The 19,882-nt window shown below is 42.9% G+C and overlaps 1 protein-coding gene across 5 annotated transcripts in view; it reads right to left on the bottom strand.

Annotated features, from left to right (window-relative positions):
- The window catches only part of PTPRG (protein tyrosine phosphatase receptor type G), a 699,794-nt gene that overhangs the window by 160,259 nt on the left and 519,653 nt on the right, over window positions 1–19,882 (bottom strand). For all 5 annotated transcript variants that reach the window (XM_032359252.1, XM_032359242.1, XM_032359260.1 and 2 more), the window contains one exon: window positions 1,053–1,119. In XM_032359252.1, coding sequence (XP_032215143.1) covers window positions 1,053–1,119 — 67 coding nt within the window. The remainder of the gene's footprint in view (window positions 1–1,052; window positions 1,120–19,882) is intronic.

Raw genomic sequence — 19,882 nt, 5'->3', positions numbered from 1 at the left:
GAAGCCGTGGAAACTTGCCACCCATGAAAAGCTCTAGGTGGGTGTCTTTGGCCACACCACCTTCCTACTTTTACTCACTGTATTACTGTTACCTGCTGCACGACTGAATGGTTCTAAGAGCGGGACAATTACATCCCAAATCCTACTCACTTCCACTGCACGCTGACAACTGGTTTTAGCTTCCCTGAGAGAAATGGGGGAAGAGGTCTGGGAAGCTCTGCCGAGTCGGCTAATGTGGAAAGACAATCCTCCCAGAAAGGTGTGAAGATGTTTTATCACAGCTGTGGAGATGAAGGGGAGATTTATTATGGTTACTAATGCTATCTCTGTCAATGTCTTTGGAATTCTAATTAGATGATTAAAACTTCGCAAATCATTACATTACCTCTAAGACTCCACACATCCCTGCGACAAGGGTACTTTTGAAATCAGAGGATCCTGATGTCATAGGTAATGAAGCGTCACCAATAATAAAGTTGCAGGGAAATTCCTCCAATAAAAACCAGTTGGGAAAGACAGAACCCATTTATCTTACTTTATCTCCCAGTTTTATGCCTGGGGATACGATGCCTGCTACACAGAACACGGCCTAGCTTTTCCCATGCTAGGAGCTGGTGATGCTAGCTCACATGCAGCCAAGTTTAATGACTTGTCGCAGCTACTTAAATCTTTTTCCCCCCGAAATCTGAGAGGCAAATCAAGAAATTTATTAATGCAAAGATACACGAAAGAAGAATATTTTTAAGGGAGACATGAGACAGTGGCAGGTTCGGCGTATACCAATGGTGGCTCTTTGGGTGCTTTGATTAATAACATATGCATTCAAAGTGGTACCTGAAGAGAAACAAATTGCTTACTGTTAACCCAGATCCCTTTGCTGGTAATAAATGGGCGTGCTCTTTATCCATCAAATAATGGCTCTCATGCCCTTCAACATCAGTGGGTGAAGAATGGGTGTCACCCTCTGTCCTCTACAAGATAACCCCATTCCTTTAGGTAAAGACCTTAGCTGTTCACATCCCAGTAAAAAGAAGCGTACGTGGCTTACTTACCATGATGTACGACGCCCTTCAACCCATGGATAATAGGATCCAGTGCGGAATTGTCCCTTGGACTGACCTACATGTAAAGGAAACATGATTGGTTAAATCTGTTCTGGCATCAGACACAACAGCCTCAGTTTAATCTTGCGAAGAGAAGGGGGGGTGGAAATAGATGTTATCTAGCGGGCTGTGTAGGTCTTACATAGACCACGGCTCTCACCAAACACAAAAGATTTATGACATCATGAAATCAAGGGAGGAAGTCTAAATCAAAAGAAAGAAACTTCTCAGAATATATCAGAACGGGAGAGAAATACCACAGTCCTAGTAAAATCTTAAAAAGCAACTGTAAGACTTTTCTTTTGCTTTTGTTTTATTAAAAGTATACCCGGATCTGCTAAAAAGTCATTGAAAGTCATCAAAGAGTAATCCATCATTGACTGAATATTTCAATACCTTCTTGTGATGTGTTTTTTTTCCTCTCCTTCTTAGAAAATGGATCTGTGCCCTGCCAGCCTCCTCTTCTTTCTAAGGCTCCCAGTCTCCTGTGCTTTACCTCATACTAAAAGAGAAATCTCTAAGAGTCAAAGCAAGAGAGGGGAGGACACGAAGGACGGGAGCCTGAAGAGACAGTGTCTCCCAACTTCATTTCTCCCTGGGGTTTTTAATTCCCCCAGAAGTCAAGCCTCTTACCTATTCTTTCCCTAACTTGCTAATATTACTCAGCACAAATTCTCATCCGTGCCCCTTCCATAAGGCTACAGTTCCACCAGCATACTGTAATTTTGGTATTGAGGTACTTTCTTTCAGACACATTATTGAAATATTTACAAATGAAATGGAATGATATCTAGATTTTAGTCCGAAATAATCCAGGAGTGGAGAGCCATACAGGAAGCAAGCAAGGCATAGATGCAGGGAGACTGACACTCATTCCATCATTTATGACCTTAAATGATGCGTATCGAGTGGGTCTTGATATAATTTTCTCTACTTTTGTGGATGACTGACTCTTCCCAAATAGTTTCGCAAAATCCATTCTCTGTGGTCAGCATATCTCCTGACTTTTTTTTTTTTTTCAGGAGTAGTATTTCTACTTAATCCATTTTTAACGTAATGAAGTTGAGATATAGGTGAACCTTTCAGCACATAGCAAGACCCAACTTGATATTTCCTAGTTAATTTAGGCCATCTTAGGTGAAAATTTGAAGGTAACTAAAAATGTTCCATACTCCTTCTGCCCCGTACAAATGGTCCATTGGGTTCTGCTCCTAGTTTGTTCTCCGACAATACCCACACTTCATGCATTTCTTTCTCTTTTTTGCTTCAGCATCTCCAAGTCCGAGTAGTGGTTGTCAACTGCAGATGGATTTTACTTTACCTATCTCCCACTCTCCACCTCCACCCACAGGACATCAAGCCATGACTGTAGACATTGTTGGCTGTCATAAGTAGGGTTGAAGGGGGAGGGGCTACTAGCATCACAAGGATAGAGGCAGGGCTGCTGCTAAAAATTTCATAATGTTCAGAATAGCCCCCCATGGCAAGAAATTATCTGGCCCAAGGTGTCAATGGGGCAGAAGTTGAGGTTGAGAAATTTGGGTTACGTGTTCTATGAGGTCACAGCGATTACCTACTAATGTCTGGAGCCCTGAGTTATGACTAAATTCCAACACAGGTTTGAGTAAACACACATAGACACATTATGTATGGTGTTAGGTTTACAGACTAATAAAGTGAGGCGGAATTTGGTATTACGTCGTAAACACCACAGGTACTTTAAAAAGGGTAAGTGACTAGGAACTGTTTATGTATCAGATCGCCAAGGTGGGATTCTGGGAGCTGGTCTTGGCGTACCTCCAAATTGCCTGACAGAAAGTCCTAGCCAGGGCTTTAATGTACTGGAGGAGCACTGAACATTCCTCAAAGGCAAATAATCACAAAAAATACAACAAAATGAAACATTCATATTTACCATAGCAAATACTTACCAACATTTTATAAACATGGTCAAAAATGGAATCACAACTTAAGAATGCAAGATAAGTGAGTCTACCAGTCAATGTGGCCAAGTTTGCAAAGTGAAAGAATAAAGTAAGAGCTGAGAGAAATATCCCATATCACACTGAAGTCAGAGATAAAAACGTGGTCTTCCTTCTCCAGATTCAGGCAGGCAGAGAAGTTTAGGCCAGTTCAACCACCTGTAGTTACTCTCACATCTGTGGGAAATGGCAAAAGGGCCACAAACTCCCACCCTCCCCATCACACAGACCTCTTCGATTTGACTCAGCCACTCTTCCCATCAAGAATGTAGATCAGTGGCTCCCCTCTTTGAAACTGGGTTTGACCACATGACTTGCTTTGGCCAGTGGGACATTAGCAAACATGATGTAGGGAGCAACTTACAAAGGCCTGCCTAGCAGAGGTTTATCCTCTCTTGCTACTCTTTGAAATTCTGAGACCACCCTGAGAATCCCAGGCGAGCCTCATGGAGGGAGAGATGACAAGGAACAGACAGGCAGTCGGAGCTGAGGCCATTCCAGACTCATCCGCCTCAGAAGAACTACCCCAAGTTTGCAGAGACCACCCAAACTGGTCCTAATCAGAAGAACTGGCCATCGAACCTACAGTCATAAAGCAATAATTGTTGTGTTAACTAATTTGGATCATTTGTTACAGCATAAAGTTTACCTGTAGAGTTTCTAGAATGTGTAGAAGTGGAAGACTGGGGACAGATTATGATGCCAATGATTTTTGCTTATGATTTGTCATAACGGTTTCTCAGTGAGAGTCCACATACCAAGACACAGCATTTGCCATCAACCCAATTAATCATGTGTTTTGCAAAAACCATGTTACTCCTCCTCTACCATGGAAGTATTTCACAGATACTTTAATTTCCAATCCCAATTGTGGATGTTTTCTAATCAGGGGGACCCTTTAATGTATTCAGTCTTATTTAATGATGAGAAAACTCAAAGAAAATGTTCCTAACCTCCCATGACTTATGCCCACCAATAACATGTGAGAGGAAAATAACCAGGCAAACTAATCCAGGTTTACTTTCTGACCACCTCTGGCTACAGTATCTCCATGTCTAATTCCTCAGGTCCAGTCTCTTTAAAGCTTATGGGCCTGACCCCAGACTCTAAGCAAGTCCATACATGAAAACACCTTCTACAAAGCCCATTCACCTCCACAACCCCTATGGCTAGTTTCTATGGCTGGGATTGAGAAGATGTATCAGGAGAAGGGGAGAAAATAACAGAGATTATTGGCTGGTCCAAGTAACTCACTAATAATACTGAGCTTACTCTCCAGTCTGTGTCTTGGTTCCAAAACTCAGGGTGGGAATCCAAATAGCATGCTAATAAGTGGGTTTGTTCCAGTAAAGGCACAACCCTCACTGATAAATCCCTTCCATTTACTGTTTCAATCAATTTGCCACTTTAAAAAAAAAAAAATCACGAACATAAGCTAAGCAATTTGGACAGCTTTGAAATATGCCAACAGTGAAGAAGGCTGTTTGAGCACAACCCGTATTTACATTCTGGTCTCCATCCAGAGTAGAGAGGGCCAAAGGGTGGGGGAAAAATGAAATTCTGAGTCAGGGACACACCTTACAGCTTCAGTGTCCTCACCTGTAAAATGGGAACATGATTTCGCAATGCCATCCTGAGGATAACATGTGCAAAGTTTGAGTGTCCTGTTGAATCCAAATGCAGCATTCAAGAGGGATGGAGGTGACTGGGCAACAACCTGACCCAAACAGTCACATTTCAATGAATGTCAAACAACAGCAATTTCATCCCTGAACTTCTCAATGTACTCGGCTCTAAACGTAATACCTACTTGAGCTCACATTTCAAAAGATCCAAATTTATGTTTTATTATTTGACATCCACTCAATTTCATAATATGCTGCTCCTTTTAAACCCACACGAGGAGCTTTCCTGGCTCTTGAAATTTGCCACCTTCCACTTTGAGATCAAAGGAGTTACACAGTAATACTGAGAAGGTGGCAATTGCACAAATGAGCTTAAAATGGCCTCGAAGAAATGGGAACCCCCTCCCCTCCCCCCGCGGTCTGTGCTATCACAGCAAAACTTAGCTCCTGGCCCTTTCATTTCGGAGCAGCTTTCCTGGCATTAGTCATCTTCAAAAGGACAGCATGCCCGTGACAGAGGGCTCTGAATTAAAGCCTTTAAGTTGTCTTTAGATATAACAAACTACACAGAGACATTAGCAATACAGGAAACTGTGACACGTAGCTTTGGGCAAAAGGCCAGATTCATAGGAATGCCTGATGAAATCTAATCTTCATAACATTCTCTTCCCAAAAAATAGACCATGTTAAGGACTGAACCAACTATCAGTTTCATAACTGCATTATCCATCATGTCTAGAGCTGTGTCTGGAATCCAGGCCCTTAGGAGGACCTGTGGTCTCTCCTGCCAGATGCAAGATGAAATGGAAGCAGAGAGGCCCCGGCAGACTGTATGCGCCTGCATTCAGATATCTGCCTCCATCTACTTTTCCAGTCCACCGTGCCATTTGGCCCTTGACTTGGATCCTGATAATCTTCCATCTATCAAGTCCTGGCCATCTGCTAACTAGGATGGCCAAGACAACCTACTTGCCTTGAATCCGACATCGCCAGCTGCTTCTTTAGTCCTATAAACGTAACATCCAGCCAATATCCTCTTGTGGGAAAAAGGATTTATGCCTGCTGGGAGTGAATGGCTACACCATTAAACCATGCCTGCGAAGGAAAGTGATGAACAGCAGGACCAGAGTCCCCACATGGCCTTCCTGAACTGCAGAGGCGATGATCCATCCCCTCTGAAGCTTAGTGGGTAACTGTGTCCTCTGATCAGGACAAGGGCAGGCACTTCTCAGGAGATCTGATTTCAGATCTGATTCTCCTCTTCTTCCCACGGCTCCTACCTACCTAAAGAGCCATGTAGCAAGGATGCCTCACCTTCTTTCATTCTGACCTCCACTCACCACATTTTGGTTCAAGATGCCGTCAAGAGCTTCCTGGCTCAAACCATTCATAACTTGGCTACGGTCACAAACTGCATTTCGACTAGGCGTGACCCAGAGACAGAACACAGACCAGATTTCTTTCTTAATAAATTAAACACTGACCAGTAATTTAGGAAATGTGTCTATGTTCAAGGAGACAAGCATAGCTTCAAACCACTAACTAACACCTGATCCACAATGAGAACATCGTTCTTCTCCTGAGTTCCCGTAAGGAAAGTCCATACTCACAAACACTGCTTTTCTTCATGTACAGCCTACAGCCTCCATTTCCAATGGGAGAAATTTCTTTTTTTCTCTTCTGACATCCTACTGATGCTTTCTGTTGTTTCCTGACGCTCTCATGGGATTACAAAAGGTCTTGGTGCATTTGGTACCTCTAAGTACATGGAATAAAGTCAGAGAGAAATCAAACACCCAATCCAGAACGGGGCATGGCAGAGGGAAAAGGAGCTCTGTGAAGCTATAGGGCCTTTCACGGAAGGAGGGATTTTAGTCTCTCCAGTCAGCTAAACGCAAGTCACCAAGGGTGGACTCCTGGCCAGGGGGCTTGGTTCAACTTGAGTAATAGGTTTCCAGAATCCTACTTAAAGCCTAATCTCATAGATATGTAGAATATCACAGATGCATCTCACAAGAGAGGCAAGAGCTCCTGTGTGTGTTGTGGGGTGCGGGGGTAGGGAGAAAGGGTATGGCCCCGTATCATCATCAATCTTCTGGTACTTAACGGGAAACCCTCTTGGGACGGGTTTCCATCAACAGATGAGAAAAATCCTAATTCCTCAGCCATGGGAAGGGATTAATATGAAAAGGCAACACAATTATAAATGTTAATAGACTTCACTCTCCTCCTCTTCCCAATTGAGCTGGAGCATTGACACAGCTTACTTACTGTTAATTCATAATATTAGTGGAAACCAGTCCATTCTCGAGTTATTCATCTCTGGGGAACTGAGATGCATGGCCAGAGAAGGCCATGGAGGAAATGAATGTAATGCTCTTGGTCTTCTTAAACTGACCTTCTCTATCCCTCTGCCCCCACCACTCCTACCCACCAGAGTATTTACCACTTAATTGTCAGACTTGGCTTGGAGGAATCTATTACTGGGAAAACCAACCCAGCAGGGGGACAGCGAGGCCCAGTAGCAAATCTGCACTACCGCAGATCTTGCCAGCCAGAAGCCTTGCCTATTGTCAATACAGGCAATTTCTCCTTTTCATGAGGATCAAACTGTCCTGGACTGAGTAGACAATGCCATCTCCTCTGGCTTTGGACTTACTGAAAAACTCAATTTCAAAGTCAAGGCAGGAGAGAGAGAGAAAGAAAACGGGCAGGCTGGGGCACCTGACAAATGAACTTCCACATGGTGATTTTTGTCCTTCTTTGTCTTTTTAATGCATTGTGTTTCAGAGCCAAGAAGGTAGTGGGGAAGCCTTTACAGTACTTACAGACAGAGACCCAGAACCTGCCTGTCCCACCCCTGCCAGACTTCTCAAAGTAAAGATTGCTCTTGAACTGGGAAGAGGCAAAAAAGAAATACCAACCTAGCAAAGTAGGACTGGGAGTCTTAGGCTAGAGTGCAAACCATTTCACACAGATATTGTTATGATTTTTGAATTTAAAGAAAAAAAAAAAAGCACGCATTCTGGGGAAGCCTGGGGCAAGAGAAGCTTATTTCAGGTTCAGTGACTTGCACGCAAGTTTCTCTCAATTCAGTGCGGCAGTGCGGGACAACTTGGCCTTTCTCTTGTTGATAATCCTGCCATGCACTGAAAAACCCCCAAAATATCGAAGTCTTGAGCGGACTGCTTCCACAGGGAGCAAATGGCTTCAACCAAAACACATTACATGTGAACTCTCACCCTTGCTTTCTTATTCCCCAGAAGCAGAAAGCTGCTCAGGGCGCTCCACTTACAAGACTCTGAATCCAGAAAGCACTGTGTGGTGACTGCTTTAAATCCCTACCATGTGTGCAGCAAGAAAAATATGAAAGATGAGGCATATTGGATCAAAGGGGTCACCAGATGGATTCTTTTCTTGAAAACATTCTTCCTTAGAGGTAGGTAAGGTCATCTACATTGGAAATAAATGAAACATCCAGAGAGCAGTATGAGGGATGGGGGAAGACTCTGTAAATATCATGTAGGTATTACATATAAAATATTAAAATGACCTTGCTCATCTTATAGTTCTATAAAGATGTGATGGGGAAAATGGAAGGATGCCCTTGGCCTAAATGGAAAGAACCCAGGTCTTATACTCATTCATTTAATAACTATGTTCCGTGTGCCAACTGCCTGCTGTGGTGGGTTGTCACTAAGATGGCCCTCAATGACCCCCAACTCCAGGTTTTTAGGCCCCTGAGAAATCTCCTCCCTTTGAGGCAAGCTGGATCTAGTGGCTTCCTTTTATTTTTTTATTATTTATAACATATAATGTATTATTTGCTTCAGGGGTACAGGTCTGTGAGTCATCAGTCTTACACACTTCACAATGCTCACCTTAGTACATACCCACTCCAGTGTCCATCACCCAGCTACCCTATCCCTACCCCCACCCCCTAGCAACCCGCAGTTTGTTTCCTGAGATTAAGAGTGTCTTATGGTTTGTCTCCCTCCCAATACCGTCTTGTTTCATTTTTTCCCTCCCTACCCCCCATAACCTCCACCCTGCCTCTGAAACTCCTCGTATCAGAGAGATCATATGATAATTGTCTTTCTCTGATTGACATATTTCACTTAGCATAATACCCTCTAGTTCCATCCACGTTATTGCAAATGGCAGGATTTCGTATCTTTTGACGGCTCCATAGTATTTTGTATATATACACCACATCGTCTTTATCCATTCATCCATAAGATGGACATCTAGGCTCTTCCATAGTTTCGCTATTGTGGACATTGCTGATATAAACATTCGGGCATGTGCCCCTTTGGAGCACTACATTTCTATCTTTAGGATAAACACCCAGTATGCAATTGCTGGGTCGTAGGGTAGCTCTATTTTCAACTTTTTGAGGACCCTCCATGCTCTTTTCCAGAGTGGCTGCACCAGCTTGCATTCTTGCCCACAGTGTAGGAGGGTTCCCTTTTCTACGCATCCTTGAGGCTTCCTTTTAACAGGTAGAATGTAGCCAAGCCAAAGAGACACCCCTTCGATGATTAGGTTAGAAGAGATTCTAATCTCCATCTTGCTAGCAGATTTTCACTATTGTTCACTTGGCTTGCACACTTTGGTGAAGTAAACCGCCATGCTAAGAAGCCCATATGGTGAGAGACTGAAGGTGGTCCCTGGCCAACAGCCAGAGGGACACTGAGGCCCTCAGTCAAATAGCCCTTGAAGAAGTGAATCCTTCCCCAGCTGAACTTTCAGAAGAGACCTCAACACTGGCTGACAATTTGATTGCGGCCTGGGGAGAAACCATGAAGCAGGGGGCCCACAGAAACTATGAGACGGTAAACGTGTGTGGTTTCAGCTGCTAAGCTCATGGTCATCCATTACACAGCAGTATAACCCCATGCCAAGAACTGGGGGCTGGGATATGGCACTAAACAAATCACAGACCTCCTCCTCACAGATCTGCCAGTCTAGTGCTCATTCCCACAGGAAGACGAGGGCATTGGCCTCCCTAAAAAAATCCACAAGCTACCATTTTCCTTCCATGGCTGCATTAGCTCTTCAAGGTAGCCCCCGCCCCTCCAAACGGGCTCTTGCTTCTCACAGACCTGAATACTATGTTACATCATAGCTTTTAGAGTTTGAGGGGAAGCAGTATGTTTAAAATCCAAGTTCCAACCTGGAAAATTTGGCAAAAATGGCGAGCAAACCCCAAATTGAGCAAACAGCCATCCATAATCAATTCCGGGACAAAGCGTTTTCAGTTGCTTTTATGTTTGAACAAACACAGGAAACAAATAAATTGCAGCAGCAAACCCAAAGCTTTCTCAAAGAAAGATGCCCCGGGCAAGGGGCACAGCAAAATGCACTGGTGTAAGCAGCTACTGTTTCTGATTCACAACGAAGCTAAGTGTAGACTAATTATACACTCCACACCTTTCCTTTTGCTTTCGGAAGGGGCATTTCTACTCTGTGCCTCCTTTAGAGCCCTGATAACTACTCCCATAGTGTAGTCTCTGAGGATTGATTAAGTATCAATCCACTTTTTCCAACTAACAACTCACAGGGCATTGCCTATTCCAAACCACACATTTATATGAAGGGTTTCGTGCCCGATATGGTAAGTGGGACTTTATGCCATCTCTGCCCTTGGAAATCAGTCCATTAACTCATCTAAACGTCCCATGTCATCTTACCAACAAACCTGTGAAAATTGTTTTCAGGATACTATCATTAAAGTTGGAGTATCTGATTTAAGAGCCTTACTTAAGCAGTGTTTTGGGGGGAGGTACAAAAAATTATTTACGTGTACAAATGTTTTCAAACCTACAAATTAGGAGAATTCCTTTCAAGTACATGATAGTTTACAGGAGGGCCAGCCCCATCTCCAGAAGGACACAGATTAATGCTAACCGAGCACTTCAGCTTTGTACTGAAATGCACCTGAGTTCAACAGAGGATAAAATTAAATTGCAATGAGGAAAGACAAAATCTTTCCCAGCAGGCCTTGATTGATAGAACGTGTTATTTGTAGCAGAACAAAATGGAAAACCAGAAAGTTTGTTCCCAGCAATCATTGTCTCACTGGGCCAACTTTCTCTCCTTTGAGAAAACAATATGATTTCTTCATAGAGCATGTAGTCTACTTATTTAGGCAACAGTGCTCAGGATCTTCCAATTCCTCCAGAAGCTCACTTGAAAAAAATGGCCCCAGTAGGGTAGATACAGGTAATATTTAACCAGGAAGAGGCTTATCTTGTGAAAACTGTCATTGATAATGACCTGAGCATAAGTCACTTCTTAGAAAACAATGAGCATGCATCTCCTGTGATGAACTCATTGGAAACTTGCCTATAAGACTAGCATAGGGGTTAAGTGGAATTTTTTAAATCAGGTTCATAGAGCAAGGTTCAAAATCCTGCTCTTCCACTTGATAGCTGGTGATTGTGTGAAAGTTAACTACAATCTCACTATGCCTCAGTTTCCTCATCTGTGCAAAAGTGATTATTGCCCCCTAACTCCACAGTGTTGTTCAAGAGGATTAAATGAATGGTCAGCACAGTGCCCAAAATACCCAGGATTCTATAAAACTAGGCATAGCCACTCTTTCCCCAAAGAGGCAGGCATGCCCTTCTGGTACCCAGCCAGGCATACACAAACACACATAAAGACACAAGTACAATTACTTCTGGTTACAGACAGACCACTAGTATCAGGGTTCCAAGCTCAACCCAGCCAGGCACAAGCTCCCACCCCCACCCCACCTTTCATTTCAGTAACATGGTAACATCTTTCCACTTAGTAGACCAGGAATTAATTTCCATCCAACCCAGGGATTATTTTCTTTCCATACCCATGTATGATTATATGAGAGAGTCCAGAAGATTCTCCCTCCTAAGCAAACCTCAAATCTGAATTCATACACCTGTTCTCTTCAGCTCCTCCATTCTGCTGCCCAGTCCACCATTACTGAGCATAAACAACCTCCAGCACTTAACTGGCTTCCCTGTTTTCTCTATTGTACCCTCCAAGCACTGGAATCACCTTTAATCAGCTTTAAAAGAACAAGAAAAACAAACAATAGCAATGATGAAATAAAGTTCTGATCGACCGGAGATGGGATCTGGGCATCTGGATGTTTGAGAGTTCCCTTGGTGACTCTGACAGTGAGAACCCCTGGCTTAGCATGATCCTTCAAAAGCTAAATCTAATCACAACACATGCCTGCTTAGTGGTTCTCCAGGATGTGGGCCAAGGCCCTCTGCAGATTCGCACTGCCATGATTCCCATGGTTCACTACAGTCCAGCTCTGCTGGCTTCCCTCCTTCTTCTTCCTCAGATACTCTTGGGTCCTTTCACTTTGGCCGGAGTCCTGACCCCTCTGTCTAGAATGTTCCTCCATCTGATCCTAGCAGGGTGGATTCTCCCTCTTCAGATCTCAGTTGCAAGAGGCTCTCCTCCACCACCCCAACCAAACTGACCCATCCCAAATATCCATCTCTTGCTCCTCCCTAGCACCAGTCTCTGCCTGTCACTACCCAGAGCTCAGAGGGCAGGCCAGTTGGTTGGTCCACTGAGGAAATCCAGACTGGGTGGGATGGCGTGGGGGGAGGTCCTCAAAGTTTAACCAAGTCACAGGTCTTCATCTGCTCCAGTATCACCAAGTGCCACCTGTAAGGCATCCTCTGTGACATCTCCCCAATGGGGCTGACAGCTTCCTGAAGGCAGGGATCCTTTATTTAATTTGATTTTCTATTCCCAGCTCCATCCAACTGAATGCTGGCAAAGAGCAAAAACTAAGAAATGTTTGCTTTCCAGAAAGAACAACAGGTAGCTATAAAAGAGGCAAAAGGGGAACAGAAAAAGGAGAGGGGGGAAAAAGATAAGAGAAAATTTTAGCCAAGAAATCTGGGATTTATGTCCAAAGAATCTGATGCCAGTCCTGGCTGTGCATTGGGTGTGTGACCTGAGGTCCATGATTTCATGCCTCTTGGCAAGGGGACAATGATTCCCACCTCCAGGGGCGGGCCTGCAGGTGGAGAACGGAAGGATGTGAATGACAACAGCCATCACATTCCACAGCACACACACCAGGGGACCGTTACCATGAGGGGAGCTTTGGTTGTATTTCCTCCCAAACTCACAACTGAAAAGTAGTACGGTTGATAAAGGAAGACTTTGGAAGGAAAGAGAAAAGCAAAGCAAACAAACACGTAAATAGAATAAAATAATTATTAATGAAGACTGCTAAAATAAGTCCCCCCCCCAATTGGTTAGTTCCTAACTGGTTAAATACATGGTCTTTAAAGTCATGTTGCCTTGGTTCAAGTCAAAGTTCCATCACTGATGAGGCGTGACAGGGGTCAGCAAACTATGGTCTTGAGAAGATTGTACCCACTAACTGTTTTGGTAAGTAAAGTTTTACTGGAACACATCTAAGCCCATTGGTTTACATATTGTCTGTGGTTACTTTCTGGCTACAGTAAGAGTTGACCGGCAAAGCCAAGAATACTTACTATCTAACTTTCTAGAGAAAGTCTGCCCATTCCTGGATTCAGGTAAATATATTACCTCACTTCCCTAAGCCTCAGGGTCCTCATTCTATGCAGTGGAGATACTAACCATACATATATCCCTCAAAGGGCTGTTAAGAAAGTAAAATTATATAATCCACATAAAATACTTAGCACAGTGCCAGGCATATATATGAAGCATTTGATGAGTTTTGAATAGTAAATATTTTTGTTAAATTATCAGTGCTAAACTAGCCAATCAACCAACCACTTGCCTGTTCATTAATTATAAAATCAACAAATATATAAAAATCAACAAATATTGGGGCATCTGCCTGGCTCAGTCAGTAGAGGCTGTGAATGTTGATCTCAGGGTCATGAGTTCAAGCCTCATGTTGGGTGCAGAGCCTACTTAAAACAAATAAAATCAAATCAGCAAATATTCACAAAACTCCAAACAAGGGCCAACAATTGGAGTAGGATCAATGGGGCTGCACACATATCTATTAGATGAACAAAAGCAAATGAAACCCAAGACTATGAAGTTTTTCTGTCTATAATGTTCTCAAAGCCTATGAGCTATGTAACAGTGACATGAGTATTTCAGTATTAGTACTGTGTCAACCAGACTTTGAGCTTTATTTTGTTTGAAGGGGTATAACAGGAAGCCAGTGGCCTCACCCACCTTAAGACTTCAAAAAAATCTTTGGGGAATGGCTGACCGATTGATGGTTGTTACGAAGAGTCCCAACTACAGAGCGGGGAGGTTTCCAATAACGGCACAAAATCTGCCCACGTTTTAGCGCACAGGAAATGAACCGTGTCCATCTATAAACGTCACAGGAAAATCTCCTATAATCTAGGAACAGCTTTTGGCAGGTGTTGTGCTATTCAGACCCGAGTATCACTGCAAAAGTAATTCAAAAAGGCTAACAGTGCACCGGGAAATGTGAGAGTTCCTTTGCAATGGTAAATCTGTGCAGTCCAACACCGCTCGCTCTACGAGGCGCAGAACTATCTGTTGGTCGAAGATTATAGCGGATGAGCTACATAAAGTGGTTTGTCAGCTGATGGGGAGCGTGCCCTTTTAGTTCTCAGACTTCCATATAATTCTGGATAAAACCTTTGTAAAATGTATGGCATGCTTTAATAAGAGGTTTCATGAAGCATTAATTCTAAGATGCAAATGTCCTTAGATTAAAATGGCCCTCCCATGGACACTGAGGCCCCAGATGAAATGTTTGCTGTGATTTACTTTTTATCTGGATTTTAAATTGAGATACAACATAAAACAATAAAGTATACACATCTTAGGTGTATAGCTGCAGGACTTGCCACAGATGTATACACCCGTGGCATCTCAGTGCAGATGAAGACAAACATTTCCATCATCCCAGCACACTCCCTTATGATCCCCCCCACCAGCTGGCAACCTCCCATTTTCATCTTTTGTTTCACCTGCTTTTACTCACTGCAATATCAATGGGATTCATCCATGTCCCATGTAGCAATAGTTTTGTTCTTTTTTATTACTATAGAGAATACGACCATATGAATACATCGTGATTTATTTATCCAACATTTACTATTTTAGTGGAAAATGATGTCTCCTTCTGTCATATAAACCATGACCAATTTGATGGAGTTTATGGGAAGGTTTTCAGTCAATAAAGCAGCTAAGGGTGGGGAACAACGTCTTGGGGAAGCAGGCAGCACAGCTAAGACACTGAATTTGAACTGTATTCAAATGGCACCAAAAGGCATGGCCGATACTATGACAGACTAACTCCCTGTCCCCGGACCAGGGGAGTCAGCGGAGCATCATGGTCAAGTGCAAGGTGTCTGAGAGTTGGGTAAATCCTCATGTTTCAGTTCTGGCTATCAGGCTGACTTTGGGCAAGTCATTTAACCTCAATGTAATTCCACTCTCTCAACCTCAAAGTAAACACAGCTTTTATAACCTCTTATGGCTGTCATGAGAACTGATGCTCTAAATCCACTTATGGAACAAGCACCCTCAAATACTATCATCACTGTACCACCGTATAGAAGAGATAAAATACATTTGGAAAAGTTGCTTACAATATACACCAACTTTGGCTAATTACAAACATTATAGTAATAAACTGATTTTTGTAATAACCCTTCTACTTAACATTCTCTCCCACTATGAGAATGTGACTTGGATCAATCAGTACGGTGCTTGGTACAGTCACACTCTATAATCTAAGTTGAAATTCTTCGATAATAAAGAGAAATTAATAATACTTCAAGCATATATGTAAGGGACATATGAATTCTCTTCTCCAGGCTTAGCTGTCAGTGAAGAGCAAACATGAGTTTCTGAGTCTTTCCTCCATGATCAATCATTTTTCACAGAGCAGTAACCCACCTGCTTATACACCCAACCCCCCAGAAAATCTGTTGGTATAACTAAAGAATACCATTTTAGTTGTAAGTCTGTGTCAGCAATAAACATCCTTTTTTATCTCCTGAGGGAGAGGAAAAAATTTTCATTTGTGATTTTTAGTCATTTGCATTAGTGTTGGGAAGATAAACCTATAGGAAGTTTATGAATTTGAGATCCTCTGTATATCACCTCCCATGAAACCAACAGGAGATTAAAATTCTGTCTGGTTGAAAGTCAGGCCACTGGGGTACAGAAAAGGCGCGAGGCAGAATGATAAGAGAAGAGACAAACGTGTTCGTGGCCTGGGAATCTATATTTTCCTGATGGCTTGAAAATCTATTAGCTTTGACTGTGCCTCTGTACAGCTAAAGCTTTTAGCTGGATCCCATTTTAGCAAGGCTATAGCTACTACTACGAGCCCAAGAGTATAAATTGCTGTATTTATTTTGGATTAAAAAATTGGTTACTTTTTATTTATTTATTTATTTATTTATTTGAAGATTTTATTTATTTATTTGACACAGAGAGATCACAAGTAGGCAGAGAGGCAGGCAGAGAGAGAGATTAGGAGGAAGCAGGCTCCCAACTGAGCAGAGAGCCTGATGCGGGGCTCGATCCCAGGACACTGAGATCATGACCTGAGCCAAAGTCATAGGCTTAACCCACTGAGCCACCCAGGTGCCCCGAAAAATTGGTTACTTTTTAAAAATAGCTTCCAAACAATCTTTAGCGGTCAACATTTTTTCTGTTGTTTCCTACTGACTTTCTTAAATGCTTTCAACAGTTGAAGTGGGTGAAGTCGTGAGGCTACTACAGATAGAAGGAGGAATGAGATTAAATAATAGCACAAAAGATTTGTATGTTAAAATAATGATGTCCACATCAAAAATGCCCCCAGGTTGTTGAGAAAGTTGTCAAGTAGGTACTGGCATACTTGTTTCGAGTAGTTATCCTCTGTGACAGCCTTCCAAAATTAATAGTTGGGCATACTTATCGACCTAGCAAATCGACTTCTAAGAATTTATATAAGGAAAAAAACTTGTACAGGTGGGTAAGGGCACAGACAAGTGACTGTAACACTTTGATATTGCTTATTATAGGGAAAATTGGAAACTTAAAAAAAAATCTATTAATAGCTAACAGTTAAATTATGACATCACCGTTCAGTATAACAATATAAAGTGGTTAAAACAGGACAAGGAAAATCTGTATTTACCAATATCAAGACATGGCTATGACACACTACTAGGGTCAAAACCACCATATAGTAGAGTTTCGACACACATTTATAAATGCTTTTAAAACTCCTGACTGCTGGGACACCTGGGTGGCTCAGTCAGTTAAACATCTGCCTTTAGCTCAGGGTCCTTGGATTGAGCCTAGAGTTGGGCTCTCTGCTCAGTGGGGAGTCTGCTTCTCCCTCTGCCTCTCCTCCCAACTTGTGGTCTCTCTCTAGCTCACTATCTCTCTCAAATAAATGAATAAATCATTAAAAAAAAAAAAAGTTAAAACTCCTGACTGCAGACAGAACAAACATTGGTAGTTCTCTTCGGAGGGTGGGATCAAGGGCATTCCAGTTTTCCTTTCTCCTTAATGGGCCCTGCCCTTGTGCTGTTTGAAATTTAGACAACATGGTAATTTTTAGAACCAGAAAAAAATTTATTTGCCTTTTGAGAAAATACTGCATTCAAAGACTGATCTATCTGTATCAATTCACATGAAACAAATTAATTCATATACACCTATCTTAAAGCAAGCATTTTAGCAAAGACAACACAGGGCCAATGACGCCAACAGCTTCCAATGGGTTCCTGTCTTTCTCACACACTGTTGAGAGGCTGTAAAACCAGAGGCCTCATTCCTATACCATTTTTCTTGAATCCCCTCTTCCTCCTATGGGGACCTGGATGAGGACAGAAAATGCCGCTAAATGCACATCTCCAGGAACCCTCACAAGCCCCGCCTCACCCTGACCTGCACTAGGAAAACAAATAAGTGTTTTGCTAAGCTAAGCCTAGGCAGCTCTTTTCCCAAACAGGTGCAGACTGGAATTCACTCAAAGACAAGAATTACGGTTTTTATCCTGTGAATTGTGAGGCTCGTGATTCTCTACACTGGGATCGGATTCCAAGGGACTTGCTCTGCACTGAAGGGCAGGTGCTTTGCACTGAGTGAAGCTGGAGGAACACCACAGCACAGGGGTGAGAAAGCAGACACGTGATGCCCAGCTCCTCCAGCAGCCTCTGTGTGAGTGGCTGGGTTTTGTTTGCATTCCTCAAGGACCCCTCCTTGTAGACATGAATGCACACACACACACAAGGGGCATGGCAATGCTTCTGGCTTAACCTGGTATCAGGCAGGGTCTCTTCCACTTGGCCAGCAGCACCTCTGCAAACCTTGTTCAAAATTTCCTGTGCCTAGCACAGTCAGGCACACTCTGCAGAGGACCAACCCACAGGCTGGCCACCACCTATGCGCTCTCAAATTAATAACAGTGAGGGGAAAATGTGCATGTACTATACCGCGCACTTGATGTTCATTTTTTCACTTTGCCCACAGCAAACCCACGAGGTAAGAACAAGTAATCATGCTCCTGTAACACATTTGGCAACTAAGGCTTTAAGACAAGTGGTTTGTCAAAGTTAGAGCTAGAAAATGGTAGGGCTCCAACTGAAGGCCATGGGCTTTCTGGCACAATCTAAGCCACTGCCTGAATCATAATTCCTATACCTCAAATGCATGGTTCCCCCTTCCAGGCCCCATGACCCTTTATCCAGACCTTCTAATTCTTAGGGATGGCAGGAGACACCAACAAACTTTTTAAAAAAGCCATACAGGTGTTCTCTCTCTCTCTCTCTCTCACACACACACACACAGATGGGTAAAGGCTTTGATGACAGCTATTCAAATACAACAGCCAGATTCCCTAATTAGTATAGAGAAATCAGTACTTTGGTGGGACAATCCATATTTAAAGGAAGAAAGGATCGACCGTAGACAAAATTTCAGAATACCTTGTTAGAAAATGACAGGTTCCTTTTATTTTAGGACTTGTCAGCAAGCCTTTGTTATGCTAACTGGTACTGTCAGTGTCTAAGAGCAGGATATCTAGACTACAGAGCATTTCCCAGGACTTGACCGAGGTCAGCCTTCTTCCAGGATCACTGCTCCTCAAAGTATGTGCTAGCAAAGGCTGGGCTAGCACATTCCAGAGCACTACCTTCACCAGCTTCAGAGCTCCAGACACCAAGGTATTGCTTCTTAATGGGATCTAACGTCTTTGCATGAATCCCCCAAAGAAGGGCACACGGTTCCACCCGAGGGACTCCCTAGAACAATGCTGAGACGATAACATCTTCAGGACTATTCTGTACAGGGCACATGTATAAAAAGACACCAGACTCTCGATCTGGCTCCATGAGTCTTGCCTACATCGAGATTCCAAAACTTGAACCACCTCCCATGGAGCCCCACAATCTCCAAACCATTGACATTCCACAAAGCACTCCTGCTTCATCCTGCACAGCTGGCTTCCAGTAATTTATACAGTAAAAGAGATAACGCCTCAAGTCCCAAAGTGTGCATATTCAGACACCATTTCAAAGATCTGGTGTCATAAACTATTTTCATTGATTACGGAGGACCTACCAATTTGCAGCCTTTGAAATTCTTACCAGCAAGTATCGAGTATGTAGGGAAAATGGAAAACAATTGAAAAGACAAATGAACGCCCATGTGCTTAGAAATGTGAGCGGGTGATACAGAACAGAATACTGGTGTTCTGCAACATTACTTAGTCTGGAAATATGAAGCAATACAAATGCTAATGGGACTGTATGCTGCCTTGCAAACTTATTGCATTGTTGGTTAACTTCTCACACACACCCCAGGCCCATCTCCCTGACAAGCCTGCAAGGCCAGGCTGGAGGCCCATTCCTTTTTTTAGCATCTCCTCCAGTGCCAAGCACGCCGACACTGCCGGATAAATCTCTTGCTGAGTGGATAAATGCCTTCATGTTATGGAGGCATAAAGGGTATTTACTTATTTCGTACTCAATGCAGTAATGCTGATGGGCATAGCCAGCACCTGATTATGGGCTGTCTGATGTAATCCATACTAAAATAAAATCAGTTATTAAGCATGTTGAAGAATACAGAGTGTTGGTCATGAGTTGGCAGTTCAGCGGCAATTAATTTGTTTCACAGGTGGCTTTTCTCTTGTCCCTTCTCTTTGGTCAGGGTCCAGTTAGGA

Source organism: Mustela erminea, chromosome 1 (assembly GCF_009829155.1).
Source record: "Mustela erminea isolate mMusErm1 chromosome 1, mMusErm1.Pri, whole genome shotgun sequence".
NCBI classification, from domain to species: domain Eukaryota; kingdom Metazoa; phylum Chordata; class Mammalia; order Carnivora; family Mustelidae; genus Mustela; species Mustela erminea.
The sequence above is the reverse complement of the archived record's forward strand: the minus strand, read 5'-3'. Positions and strand labels throughout refer to the sequence as shown.